The 11,728-nt window shown below is 66.1% G+C and overlaps 3 protein-coding genes across 3 annotated transcripts; all 3 read left to right on the top strand.

Annotated features, from left to right (window-relative positions):
• Positions 1-146: 146 nt before the first annotated feature.
• On the top strand, positions 147-638 carry MNEG_5959 (hypothetical protein; the record flags this gene model as incomplete). Its single annotated transcript, XM_014045561.1, has 1 exon — positions 147-638. One exon carries the CDS (start codon positions 147-149, stop codon positions 636-638), a length of 492 nt encoding a protein of 163 aa, XP_013901015.1.
• A 1,448-nt stretch (positions 639-2,086) lies between these two features.
• On the top strand, positions 2,087-6,210 carry MNEG_5960 (putative cytochrome P450; the record flags this gene model as incomplete). Its single annotated transcript, XM_014045562.1, has 10 exons — positions 2,087-2,190; positions 2,640-2,762; positions 3,016-3,154; positions 3,446-3,553; positions 3,787-3,975; positions 4,314-4,407; positions 4,586-4,689; positions 4,848-4,941; positions 5,326-5,536; positions 5,769-6,210. 10 exons carry the CDS (start codon positions 2,087-2,089, stop codon positions 6,208-6,210), a joined length of 1,608 nt encoding a protein of 535 aa, XP_013901016.1.
• A 1,342-nt stretch (positions 6,211-7,552) lies between these two features.
• On the top strand, positions 7,553-9,186 carry MNEG_5961 (hypothetical protein; the record flags this gene model as incomplete). The annotated part of the gene is made up of 4 exons (XM_014045563.1): positions 7,553-7,951; positions 8,180-8,215; positions 8,572-8,657; positions 8,898-9,186. 4 exons carry the CDS (start codon positions 7,553-7,555, stop codon positions 9,184-9,186), a joined length of 810 nt encoding a protein of 269 aa, XP_013901017.1.
• Between the last annotated feature and the right edge of the window lie 2,542 nt (positions 9,187-11,728).

Raw genomic sequence — 11,728 nt, forward strand, 5'->3', positions numbered from 1 at the left:
CAACCCACCCCGAGTGCCAGGAGCGCATCGCGGCGGAGCTCGACGCACAGGGGCTGCTGTACAAGCCCGGCTGCCCCCCGCCGCGCGAGCTCGTGCTGGACGACCTCAAGCGGCTGCCTTACCTGTCGGCCAGCCTCAAGGAGGCGATGCGCATGCTGCCCGTCGTGTCCCTCATGGCCCGCGTGGCGGAGAAGACGGTCAAGGTGGGGCCCTACACGGTGCCCGCGGGCACCATCGTCGCGACGCCGCTGTTCGCGATCCACAACACCAAGCACAACTGGGAGGCGCCGGAGGAGTTCCGGCCCGAGCGCTGGGCGGACGTGCCTGTGGAGAACTTTGTCTACAACAGCAAGGAGGGCGAGGGCGGCGGCAAGCGCGGCATCACGTTCATGCCGTTCTCGGAGGGGCCCCGCAACTGCGTCGGGCAGTCGCTGGCGAAGATGGAGGTGATGACGTTGCTGGCCAAGCTGCTGGCGTCGTTCCGCATCGAGCTGGCGCCGGAGATGGGCGGGCGCGAGGGCATCCGCAAGCGCGAGAGCACGCACCTCACGCTCCAGACAGCGGGCACCAAGGGCATTCGCTGCCACCTGCACCCCAGATCAGAGGCCGTCTCCACCGCCGCCGCCGTGCTCGCCTAAATCGGGGCCCGCCTGATTGGCGGCGGCCCGCGCGTGCCGCGCGCGTCGCCGCGATTTGCCTGTCGGCTGCAGCGGCCGAGCTCCGTCCGTCAGCAGGCCTGCGCGCTGGCTGTGTGGGCGGGGAAGCCAGCTGCTGCCACGCGGCGCCTGTGGGACAGCTGTCCTTCACCTATGCGCTGTACTTCCTGGTGGGCGTCGACTTTGCCGCACCCTCTCCTCCCCCCCTCGCGGGCTGCGCCCGCAGCTTTCCCGGGCCGTGCGCGCCATGCTGCGCCATGGGCGCTCTGTTGCCTTTCTTGCCTGGAGCGTGCGCACGTGCTAGCACACGTTCCACAGCCCAGCAGGCAATCGGCACCCCAGGCTGAGCGTTGCAGATGCCTCGCGGATGATTGCTGTGATGCGTCGTCACTGCGTCGCTGCGGCTGCCACCCTTCACGGGACGGCGCCCTCTGGCAGTCCATGTTGTCACTTCTGCAAGGAATTCTTACAAGGCGGGTTACTCGCAGGCATGAGGGTGTGTGCTTTTCAGCCGGAGGCGGCTGCGACACCCCTCGGACTTTTGCCATCAGATTTGAGGCTGATGGTCTTGTGATGGGCTCGCCCAGCCTGGCGGGCTGCCTGGCAGGCAGTCACCGCATTCAAGCCGTTTGCGGCCACGCTGACTAAGAATGATAACTGTCACTTGCGAGCGTGTTTTACCCCGGAACACGTGGCACCAAGCAAAACGAACGCTCATGCGAATGCCATTGCACGCCGTCGCCGCCGCAAGGGGCCTCCTGCGAGGATCTGTGCGCACTGTGCTGCAACGCAAGCAGGTTTCGTCATCCAAGAAACAGTAACGTTTTGCTCTTTTAGTTCAATGGTCTCAGGAGCCTTGGATGTCACCCGCGCTCGGCGAGCCGATACCGTATTGATCAAGAAAACTCAGGTTCGATCTCCCGTTGTCTGGCATTTGCAAATCCTGTTGTGGTTTGAGCATTGTATTACTTAGAAGGTGCTCGGAAAGCTGCGCTGTGGGGGGCGACGCATACAGCACCGGCTGGCATCTCTTCCGTGGCGCTGCGCCAGCCCGCCAGAACCTCGCCAGGCTCGAGTATCAGGTGATCGTCTGCATATATGAAAGGGGCTCTGTGTCGCCCACTCGGCTGCAAAACCTTCCCGCGAGCGGCTATGGGGGCCGGGCTCATCCCCGCTTGCCAATGCAGAGGGCTCCCGGTGCTGTACATGTTTCATAAGGAGCACCAAAAATATGTCTCGGGGCACCGCTTTTCTTGGCGTGCAAATGCGCCATGACTGCGGTGGCTCGGCCGCTCGCCCGCGTCGCCGCGACCGCCTCAGGCACAGCAGCCCCACGCATCGCACGGGGCCCCTAAACATACCGCTCCTCTCTGTGCTCCCCCTTGAAGCCTGCGCCTGCAGCCATGTCTGACGTCTTTGACGTCGCCAGCATGGCGCCTCTCCTGCGGTCCGTGGTCGCCGCGGGGCCGACGGAGACGGCAGTGCTGGTGGCCATTCTGGGAACCCTGTATATGCTCTACGTGGCGCTCACCAAGTGGGTGGTGCAGCTTATGTGCGAGCGCCGCGTGCGGACGTGTGCGTGTGTATGCACATGCCGTGAGGAGAAGGCGAGAGGGGGGTTACCCTTGATATCACAAGGCGGGGCTCCTGCAACGGGGCTTGGCCATTGCGCAGCCTGCAGTGAGGCTCAGCCAGTTTGCAGCCTGCAGGTGGGCGCAGCCATTGCGCAGCGCTTTGCGGCTGTCACACACCGCCAGACCCCGTCAGCAACAGAGTTTATAGGGGCACAGGCCCCCAGAAGCTGTGTGAAGCAACGCATGGGCTAGCTCAGCGCGTGCCAAAAATCGCCTGACAGGCTGATTTGATGCGATGCACACCATGATGTTTAGCCGAAAAAACAGAGTCTCCCTGCAGCACTCTCAGCCCATGCAATACCATATCAACAAAACCCAATGCACACAACCCCTTTCCCCCCTCATCCAGGGCCACCAAGCACGACCTGGATAAGGTGCCAGGGCCCTGGAAGAAGGCCTGGCCCCTGGTGGGGAACGCGCCCTCCCTGCTCAAGCCGGACTTCCACCGCCAGTTCTTGGCCTGGAACGACGAGTGAGCGGCGGCAAGCGGCTGGGGGCGGGGCGGCGGCGGGTGGCCATGGGTGCACGCACGGAGGCGGCTCGGTTCGGGCGCCGCGCCGCGCAAATAGCAGGGATGGGGCGATTGTGGGGGCCCGGCAAGCCGGCGCGGCAGCCGCGTCTCTGTCAAGCAGAAGGGACTGTACTCCCAGCCGGTTGTCATGGGCGCCCAAAGCTGTGCGCACAACTCAAGCCCGGAAACTAAGCTCAGAACCGCTGCTCGGCAGGTTTGGTGGCATCTGCCGCATCAAGTTCTTTTGGACCGACGTGCTGCTGGTGACTGACCCGGTGGCCCTGGGCAGCATCATGGGCCGCGGGGAGGGCGCCATTGACAAGGCGTTTGAGACTTACGCCCCCATCAACAAGGTGCGAAGCAGCCAAAGCAGCAGCATGAGCAGGAGCAGGAGCGACAGCAGCAGCGTCGGCGGCAGCAGGAGCTGCCGACGGAATTTGCGGTTGCAGCGGCATCATCCATTTGGCCTGCTGCTTTGAGATGCAACAAACCTATGCTCAGATCAGGGCCGATGCACTCTGGCCCTGAATGTTGCGCCAGTTATGATGCAATCAGAGGCGGTGATATCTGAATCTGGAAAACCTGGCATGCACCCTTCCTGTGTTGCGAAACCCTTGCGCGGCATCTAACCCCCATCAACGCAGATGACGGACCCACACGGCAACCCCAACCTGCTGACCGCGCCGGCCGACGAGAAGTGGAAGGCCATCCGCAAGGGTGTGGCCGTGTCGTTCGCGTTCCAGAACATCAAGGTGGGGCGGCGGGGGAGCTCGGCAGTGGCCCCTCCAAGCATGCCATGCGCAACTGATGAGTCCCCCCCCCAGCATGAGCGGCCCTGACACCGTGCCGACCAACCAAACGCGCAGACACACCAGCCCTCTCTCTTATAGCCGCGCGCCCCTCCAACACGCTACCCTCCATACATCCCAACTCCCCTCCCCCCCCCTGCCGGTCCCCTTGCCCGGCCCCCGCTTTTACCGCGCAGAAGAAGTACCCCATGATCCTGCAGCGCGTGAACCGCGTCATCCAGCGCGCCGGCGCGCTGGGCCCCTCCGCCTCCATCGACGTCGACCAGCTGGCGCTGCGGGTGACGCTGGACGTCATCGGCCTGGCTGGCTTTGGGCACGACTACCAGAGCGTGGAGAAGGACGTGCCGGAGTACGACCACCTGCTGGTGCGTGGGCCCTCAGATTCTCACTGTTTCTGATGCAATCGTGCGTGTTTTACATGCTGGCCGCTTGCTCTTGATGGGCCAGGCTAGCGGCTTGAGGGCGGGATGGTGCGGTGCAGCGCTTGCGAGGTGCAACTGCGGTGAGGCGTCGGAATTGTGTGAGGAAGAGGCGGGGCTGTGAGCAAGCAGGCGTCGTGCCGAGTTTGCAAGACAGTTGGCTGCCAAAGCTGTTTGTCCTCGAGGCCGCATTGCGAGCATGGCAGAGGTGCGTGTGGGCGTCGGCACGGCCTATGCAAGCCAAATCTTGACCGCTCCCTCCACTGCGCATCCTGCTCCCCCAGCGCGTGCTGCCGCGCTGCTTCACGGAGGTCATGCTGCGCGTGATCAACCCCCTGCGCCCTAAGTTCCCCCACTGGTTCCAGACGGGCCCCAAGGGTGAGCCCTGCATGGTGCAGGCCGCAGTTAATGCGCGCAACCCGCAGCGCTCCAGGAGGAAACAAGTTCACATGGAAGGCCGGCACGACGCTGCGCGCGCCCACGCTGCCAGGTCATCCCGCTCAGCTGATCTGGCGGTGCGCGCGCGCCGCCCTGCCCGCACCCTTCTCGTGCGCAGGCGCCGCGGCGTTCAAGGAGTTCCAGGATCAGATGCGGTTCCTGCTCAACAAGATCCGCCAGGACGGCCGCCCCGCGGAGGACGACAGCGACATCGGCGCACAGGTGGGGTGCTCCACAGGGTGATGGCTGATGACTCGTCCCACGGGGCTCCTTCCTCCATGTTGGCTTGCTCATCTGTAGGTTGCTCGGAATGGCCATTTTTGCCTCCACACATGCCATTACCCGACAAGGTGTGGGCATGCCTCCAAATCGCCGCCCAGGTGTGGCGCGTGATGGACGAGCACCCCGACATCAGCGAGGACCGCATGCTGTCAGAGATCGGCATGCTCTTCGTGGAGGGCTTCGAGACCACCGGTGAGGCCGACTAGCAGCTGTGCTTGTCGACCGGATGCAGCGTTTGTGCTGCTCATCAGCAGGCTCGGCAGTGGTTGGCGGTTGGTTGCTTGACATTGCTGCTGCTGCTGCTGCTGCCGCTAGAGCTGCTGCTGCTGCCGTTGCTGCTGCTGCTGCCGTTGCTGCCGCTGCTGCCGTTGCTGCTGCTGCTGCTGCTGTCATGCATGATCAGCCCTGCACTGTGTCAGACCAAGTTGCATGGCCTGAACAGAGCAATGCAGAACCAACCGCACCCCTTGCGAAACACCTCCAAGCGCTGCCGCATGCGATCGGGACCCTATTCCTCCTTCCAGCAAACAGTAAACCAACCTTCGCCCGACCCCGCATCCCGTACCCCCCCCCCAGGCCACACCACCAGCTGGACGCTCTTCAACATCGCAACCTGCCCGCACGCCCAGGACAAGATCGAGGCGGAGCTGGACTCCCTGGGCCTGCTGCACAAGGAGGGGGCCGCCCCCAGGGAGCTGGACCTGGATGACCTCAAGAGGATGCCCTACCTGGCCGCCTGCGCCAAGGAGGGCATGAGGATGTTCCCCGTGGTGTCCATCATGGGCAGGTGGGGGCGCGGGCCGAGCCTGTCTTCGCGCGTGCGTTTTCAGGAGATGTTGCCTGCGCTGTTGCGCTGCGACTTGCGGGCTGGATGTGGGTTGCCACCTGCATACACGTTGAAATGCTGATCAACACCCAGGACAATCCTGCAGGCTTTCCTTTTCTGAGACCTTTACGGTGTGCCTAAACCCATGAATGCCGCCCTTGAGAGCACCCTCCCTGCCGCTCCCGCCCAACAGGATGGCCACCAAGGTGACCAAGGTCGGCCCCTACACCGTGCCCTCTGGCACGGTCGTGGGTACCCCGCTGTTTGCCATCCAGAACACGGTCCACAACTGGGACGAGCCCCACACCTACCGCCCAGAGCGGTGGGTGGACGTGCCCATTGAGACCTGGGTCTACAACAGCAAGGAGGGCGAGAGTGGCGGCAAGCGCGGCATCACGTTCATGCCGTTCTCAGAGGGGCCCCGCAACTGCGTCGGCCAGTCGCTGGCGAAGATGGAGGTGATGACGCTGCTGGCCAAGCTGCTGGCGTCGTTCCGCATCGAGCTGGCGCCGGAGATGGGCGGGCGCGAGGGCATCCGCAAGCGGGAGAGCACGGCGATGACGCTGCAGACCACCGGCACAAAGGGCATCCGGTGCTACCTGCACCCGCGCAGCGAGCTCGTCGGGAAGCTGTGAGCGCCCGCCGTCATTAGTGCAGCCGGGGCGCCGCCACTGCCGCTGCCGCCGTGTGCGCGGCGGCTGCCGCAGCGGCCGCTCCTACGGGGACGCCTGGCGCCTTTTGAATGAGGTGCGGCGATGGCGGTGGCCGCCCATGCACCTCAGATGATCTGGAGTACTTGAAACGCATACAGCACACGCTGCTGCACGGCCCCAGGTAGCATGCTGCTGAAAACAAGCCGCGCTGCACAGCCGCGTGTTGCAGGCGGCCTCAACCTCAAAAGGGTCAAAGAGCTGACCGCGAGCCTGCCTTGCACCCCTGCGGTAGCAGGGGCCGTGCACCTATTCACCTCCGGGTGCCCATCCAGGCACGCGTTGAGCAAGGCGTGCCTTCTCGCAACGCCCTCAGGCCCTGCGCCAACCGCCATCTCTGCAGTGCCCCAAACACGCGGGCCTGTGCCTGTGAGCGGGTGTGGCCGCCGCGATGGCAGCCAGAACGATTTCCCCCTGCTCCTGCTCTGCAGGGTTGCACCACGTGCCTTCCGTGCGCGCTCGCATGCCTCTCAAGCTTCCATGGACACAAGGTGGCACCGTTCACCCTGTTCACAAGCGTTCTAGGCCACAGGCCCTCCTCCCCCCGAGAGAAACGGATCCTATGCACATATGAAGTGCCTTACAACCACGGCTGCCCCAGCTTAGGCAGGCTCACCCGCCTGTGCTCCTCACTAGTGTGAGAGCTGATGCAAACACCAGCGGAACCCACATAGCATGGCTGTGCGTGTGAATGTAAGCAAGTTTAGGTCCTGTCCTGTCTTCTTGCATGGTCTTGTGACAGCTGGTCAAGCGACCATGACAAGCCTGGCATGCGAGAGCGGTGCCACCACAGCCACCTGGGGGGCTGCACTCAGCGGCTTGCGGGGCCGACCGAAGGCTATGACAGCCCGTGCATTTGCTACACGTATGCACACTCCATGCCAGAATCATCTTGTCACCACACCGTGTGGTACTTGCAGGCTGACAAGTTTGAGTGTGTCGGGTAACCCCCCGCGCCATGGGCACTCCGTCCAGCGAGTGTGCGCAGAGATCAAACTTCCGGTTAACTGAAGGTGAATTCATAACAGCGGAAGATGGTTTCAAGCGTCGATCCTTCCGCTGTCCCCCTTCCCGCCTGTTGCAAGCTCTGGTGAGGGCTTGCAGGAGATCGGCACCCTGTTGGAAAGTACGCGTGGATTTTGTGGATATCCAATCGCTGCTGTCTTTAGCCCCTCGCATCACTCGCATGGAGCAACACGCAACACCCTCCCCGGTGGCCGTCCCAGCGCCGCGGGAGGCCGATCAGCAGCAAAACATGCATGCAGAAATGCAATTCGACGACGATCCCGGCTGCAGCCCCCCCAACGTGGTGGACTCGGCATGCGCGACTTCGTCCAACGGCGCAGCGAGCGCATCCGCCGCGCCCATATTGCTGCCGATGCCTTACACTTACAGCAAGCGCCAGTTCGACCGCAGCTCCTCCTTCACCGGCCTCACACGCAACATCGAGCTCAGCGTCAGGGGCGGCGCCAGCGGCGGCAGCAGCAGCAGCGGCAGCGACGACAGCGACGACGACGCTGCCCCTGGCGATCGGGCGCGCAGTGGAAGTGGCCGCGGCGGGGCGGAGGCCAGCTGGGCGCAGCCCCACGGCGTGTTTGAGGTGGACGAGCCGTCCACGGAGATCAAGTTTGTGATGCGCGGGCTGAGGGAGGCGCTCACGAAAAAGGTGCGCCCAGTCGCCTGACACGGCGGTGGTTGACGAGCCAAACAGGCCTGTCGGCGCCGCGGCCGCCTGCAGTTCTCGAATTGCGACTCTGCTGGCGGCACGTGATCTGCGCTGCATTCACGCTGTTCCTGCGGTGGCCCCGCATATGCCGACCGTCCCACTACGGGCCCTTTCTCTAGTCCCATCCCTTCGCCGCCCACCAACCGCTGCGGCTGGCCACCTCAACAGGAGACCGAGTGCGAGCACCTGCGCCAAATCATCAAGGTGGGCGGCAGAGCCCAGCCCCGCATCATTCTGCTCCGCCGCTCTGCCAAGTACAGCCCCCCGCAGTCGCTGCACCACCCGCTGTTGCGCGCCCGGCCCCCAAAGTGCTGGCCCCCCCAGCTCGCGAGCACCCCAGGCCGCTCCGCGGCCGCCGCAGCCGCTCCGCCGCAGCTGCTCCACCGCCCGGCCCCTGCGCGCCCTCTCTCGCCGTGCTCACGCTCAACAGTGCCCTCATCCCGTCCATCTGTCTCAATTTGTCCGCTCCTCAGTCGCCTGCTTCCGCTAGATGCGGCCCCATGTCACCCATCAGGAACCCTGCACCCCACCCCCCCCCTTCCATCCCCCCCTCCCCGCAGGAGCTGTCCATCAGCCGCGCCAGGGTGCAGAAGAACAAGGTGGAAATGGAGGAGTCTTACGCGGCCCTGCAGAAAGAGTACCTTCGGTGGGCGCAGCAGCACCGGAGTCTTTTGCGACGCGACACGCCAGCCGGCGGCACGCGGCCGCGCCAGCCACGCACGCGGCCCCGCGCGCGCGCTGCGCACGCTGCCCGTGTTGCGCCCCTCTGTCGCACGGCGTTTCTTCCCGCCGCTCACCCCCTCTCCACTGCGCTCCTCCTGACCGTCCCGCACGTCCCTTGCCCACGCCCCGAAAACGGCATGCCCTACAAACGCCTGCGCCGCAGCGTGGTCAAGGTATCTGAGCTGGCGCGCACCGTGTCGCAGCAGAGCCTCAGCCGCAGCCACACCATGCGCAAAGAGCTCCAAGCCGCCCACGACGCCGCCTCCCGCGCGTCGCGCCGCGGCGCCGCTGCCGCCGACAAGGCGCGGCGGCTCAAGGCGGCGAACTGCGAGCTGCGGCAGCGGCTGGCGGCGGTGGAGGCGCTGGCGGCGCGGGCCGGGGCGCTAGATGATATCCGGACGAGTGCATCGATGCGCGAGTTCCTGGCCACCGCGCAGGCGGGGCTGTACTGACTACCCGCAGCCGCGCCAACGTGCGCGCGGCGGGCGTGAGGGGGGCCTGCGGACGCGCTGCTGTCGCGGCGGGCGCTTCGCGGCGCAGCCGGCATCTTGGGCGCCCCTGACGGCTCCCACAGCCCCGCCGCCAGCCTGTTCGGCCGGGGAGGGGCGCCCGCGTCCTAGCAGTGGCTGATCACGCGGCCACCCTGCGCGGAGCTCCACGCCTGCCTGAGACGGCTAGCGCGCCACAGTGCCGCTTGCGACACGCCACCTTTCCGCATTCTTGTGGTGGGGGTTGCCCTTCGGCCCCCCCTGGACCTTCTTCATCACCGCCTCCCCTCCATTGGTGCCACTCCTCGCATTCCCCCTGGCATTGCCTCACGCACTGCCTCTGTCGGCCCAAATCCCCTTCCCCTTTGCCCAAGACACCGCCAGCGCGCCGCGTGGCGCAAGTGCGCCCCTGCCTGCCGGCCCTGGGCGCTGTCGGCAGCCCCCGGCCGGCGCAGCCGGCCCTCATCGCTCCGCCCCCTTGGGACGGGACCGTCCAAGCGCCTTCAATGCCTGCCCCGCCCGGCGCTTGTCCTGGCCGCCCCCAAACCCCCCTCGTGCGTGCGCCGCGCGCGGCGCGCACACGCATGCACCCCTGCCCATTTCGACGCGTCTTTCCCGTAAACATGGCGCCCTGCCGCAATCATGCGCGCCGGCGCCCGGCGCCCGCCCGCGCAGGCTCCAATAGCAGAGCCTAGCGCGCACGCGCGCCCAAACCCTGGCCTGCCTTCCTGATTCCCGTGGGCGCCGCGCCGCGCAGGCTCACGGCACGTGCTGCCCCCAAGGGGCTCGACCCGGATCCGTTTGCGGCCCCTTGCTGCTGCAATGCCCAAGGGGCCCCGCCCCTTCTCTTTGCCTGCCACGGCCCTTATCGGTCCCTCGGCTGCCGGTTGGCTGTTTCCTTGATTGACCCTTTGGCTCTGATTGGCTGTTTTTCTATCGATCCGTTGGCTGCTGGTTGCTTGTTTCCCTTATCGACACTTGCCTGCCGACTGCCTGTCCCCTTGTACACCCATGGCTGCCGATCGGCTGTTGTATGTACTCCAAGCAGCGTTTGTAACAGGAATGCATGTCACAGTGTTTAGAAAAGGGTCATACGCCTGCTCGCCGCGCGGCGCCCCCTTGCGCCCGCACGCGGCGCCGGGCGGGGCGGTCTGCGCGAGGGGTCGCCTCGGCAGCGGCGGTGGATGGCTGCCAGCAGTGCGGCGGGCACACAGACACTCTACTTTGTACAAGGCAAGCAGCGCGGCTGCGCGGGCTGGTGGCCTCCCTGCCTCCGGCAGCCCGAGGCGAGGGGCGGCGGCTGGGCCGCGGGCGGCGACGCGCTCGGCCGAAAACCTCGGGAAGCGCGACGCGGGCGCAGGGCCTACTTGCGCACAGAGTGAGCCAGGCGCAGCTCATCTCTGGCAGCAAGCCGGGCCCATGACAACCCGGCAAGCGCCACGTCCGTCGCTGAGCCAGTGGCGGCTGCGGCCTCCAAGGACCAGGGCTCCGCATTGCAGCCGAGCTGGCTGTCACGGCCGGCGCGGGCGCTGCGCGCAAGCGGGCGCGGCGCCGGCGCGGCGCCGGCCAGCGCGTGCATGAGTGCGTGTGAGCGGGCGCCGAGCTATGCGATGAGGTGGGCGGTCCTTTCACGTGACTAGCTCACGGCCAGGGCCTCCTTGAGGCTCCGCAATCCCATACAGGTCATCCCTGCGCATCCAAAGTTCCAGATGCTTCGATTCCAAAGGCGATTTGGTGTTTGCAATGCCGCTGGGTGGCAGGGGGCCGCGGGCGTCGGACAGGCTAGGGCTGACTGGGTGTGGGGCCCTGCGGCAGCGAATGGCCGTGTGAGGTGCGTCACGAATAGGCAAGTGCTTGTCGGGGCCCGCGGCGCCACGCGGCACGCCGGGCGGCGCGGGGGGCCGCGCCCGCGTGGCGGCAGCGTGGCGCTGGGGCGCGGGCGGCCCGGGCGGGTGGCGTCCGGTGAGAGGAGGGGGACATGCTTTGTCCAGGCCGTGGCGGTTGCGGGGCGCCCTCATCAGGCGTGGAGCGCCCTCATCACGACGTGCCAAATAAAGAAAGGCGCGGGGTACCGCCGCGGCACCGGCGACTGCGCCCCCGCCACCGCGCCTGCCCCGGGCGGAAATTGTATCATATCAGGTGTGAAGAAGTGTGCGCTGTCCCGGCGCTGAAGGCGCATGGGTGATGGATGGCTGCGCAGCGCGGTGCTTGATGCGTGGCGGCGACAGCGCAGGTGGTGGGTCCGCTTTGCAGCGTAAATTATCAAAGTGGTTGAGAAACAAGCCGCGGCCGGGGTATGCACCTGGCAGCTGCACGCGACAGGGCCCTTTGCGGCTGTTTGGAAACGGTACATACGCCTGCGCCCCTGGCCCCAGCGGGCCGTGGGGTGGCGCCTCAGGGCGCAAGCGAGGCACTACGCCGCCGGCACAGGCCGGCGCAAGCAGCGAGCGGCGCGGGCGGCGGCCGCTGGCTGGCGGCGCGTGCGCGCCCTCAGCGCGTGGCGCCC

Source organism: Monoraphidium neglectum (assembly GCF_000611645.1).
Source record: "Monoraphidium neglectum strain SAG 48.87 unplaced genomic scaffold scaffold00927, whole genome shotgun sequence".
Lineage (NCBI taxonomy): Eukaryota > Viridiplantae > Chlorophyta > Chlorophyceae > Sphaeropleales > Selenastraceae > Monoraphidium > Monoraphidium neglectum.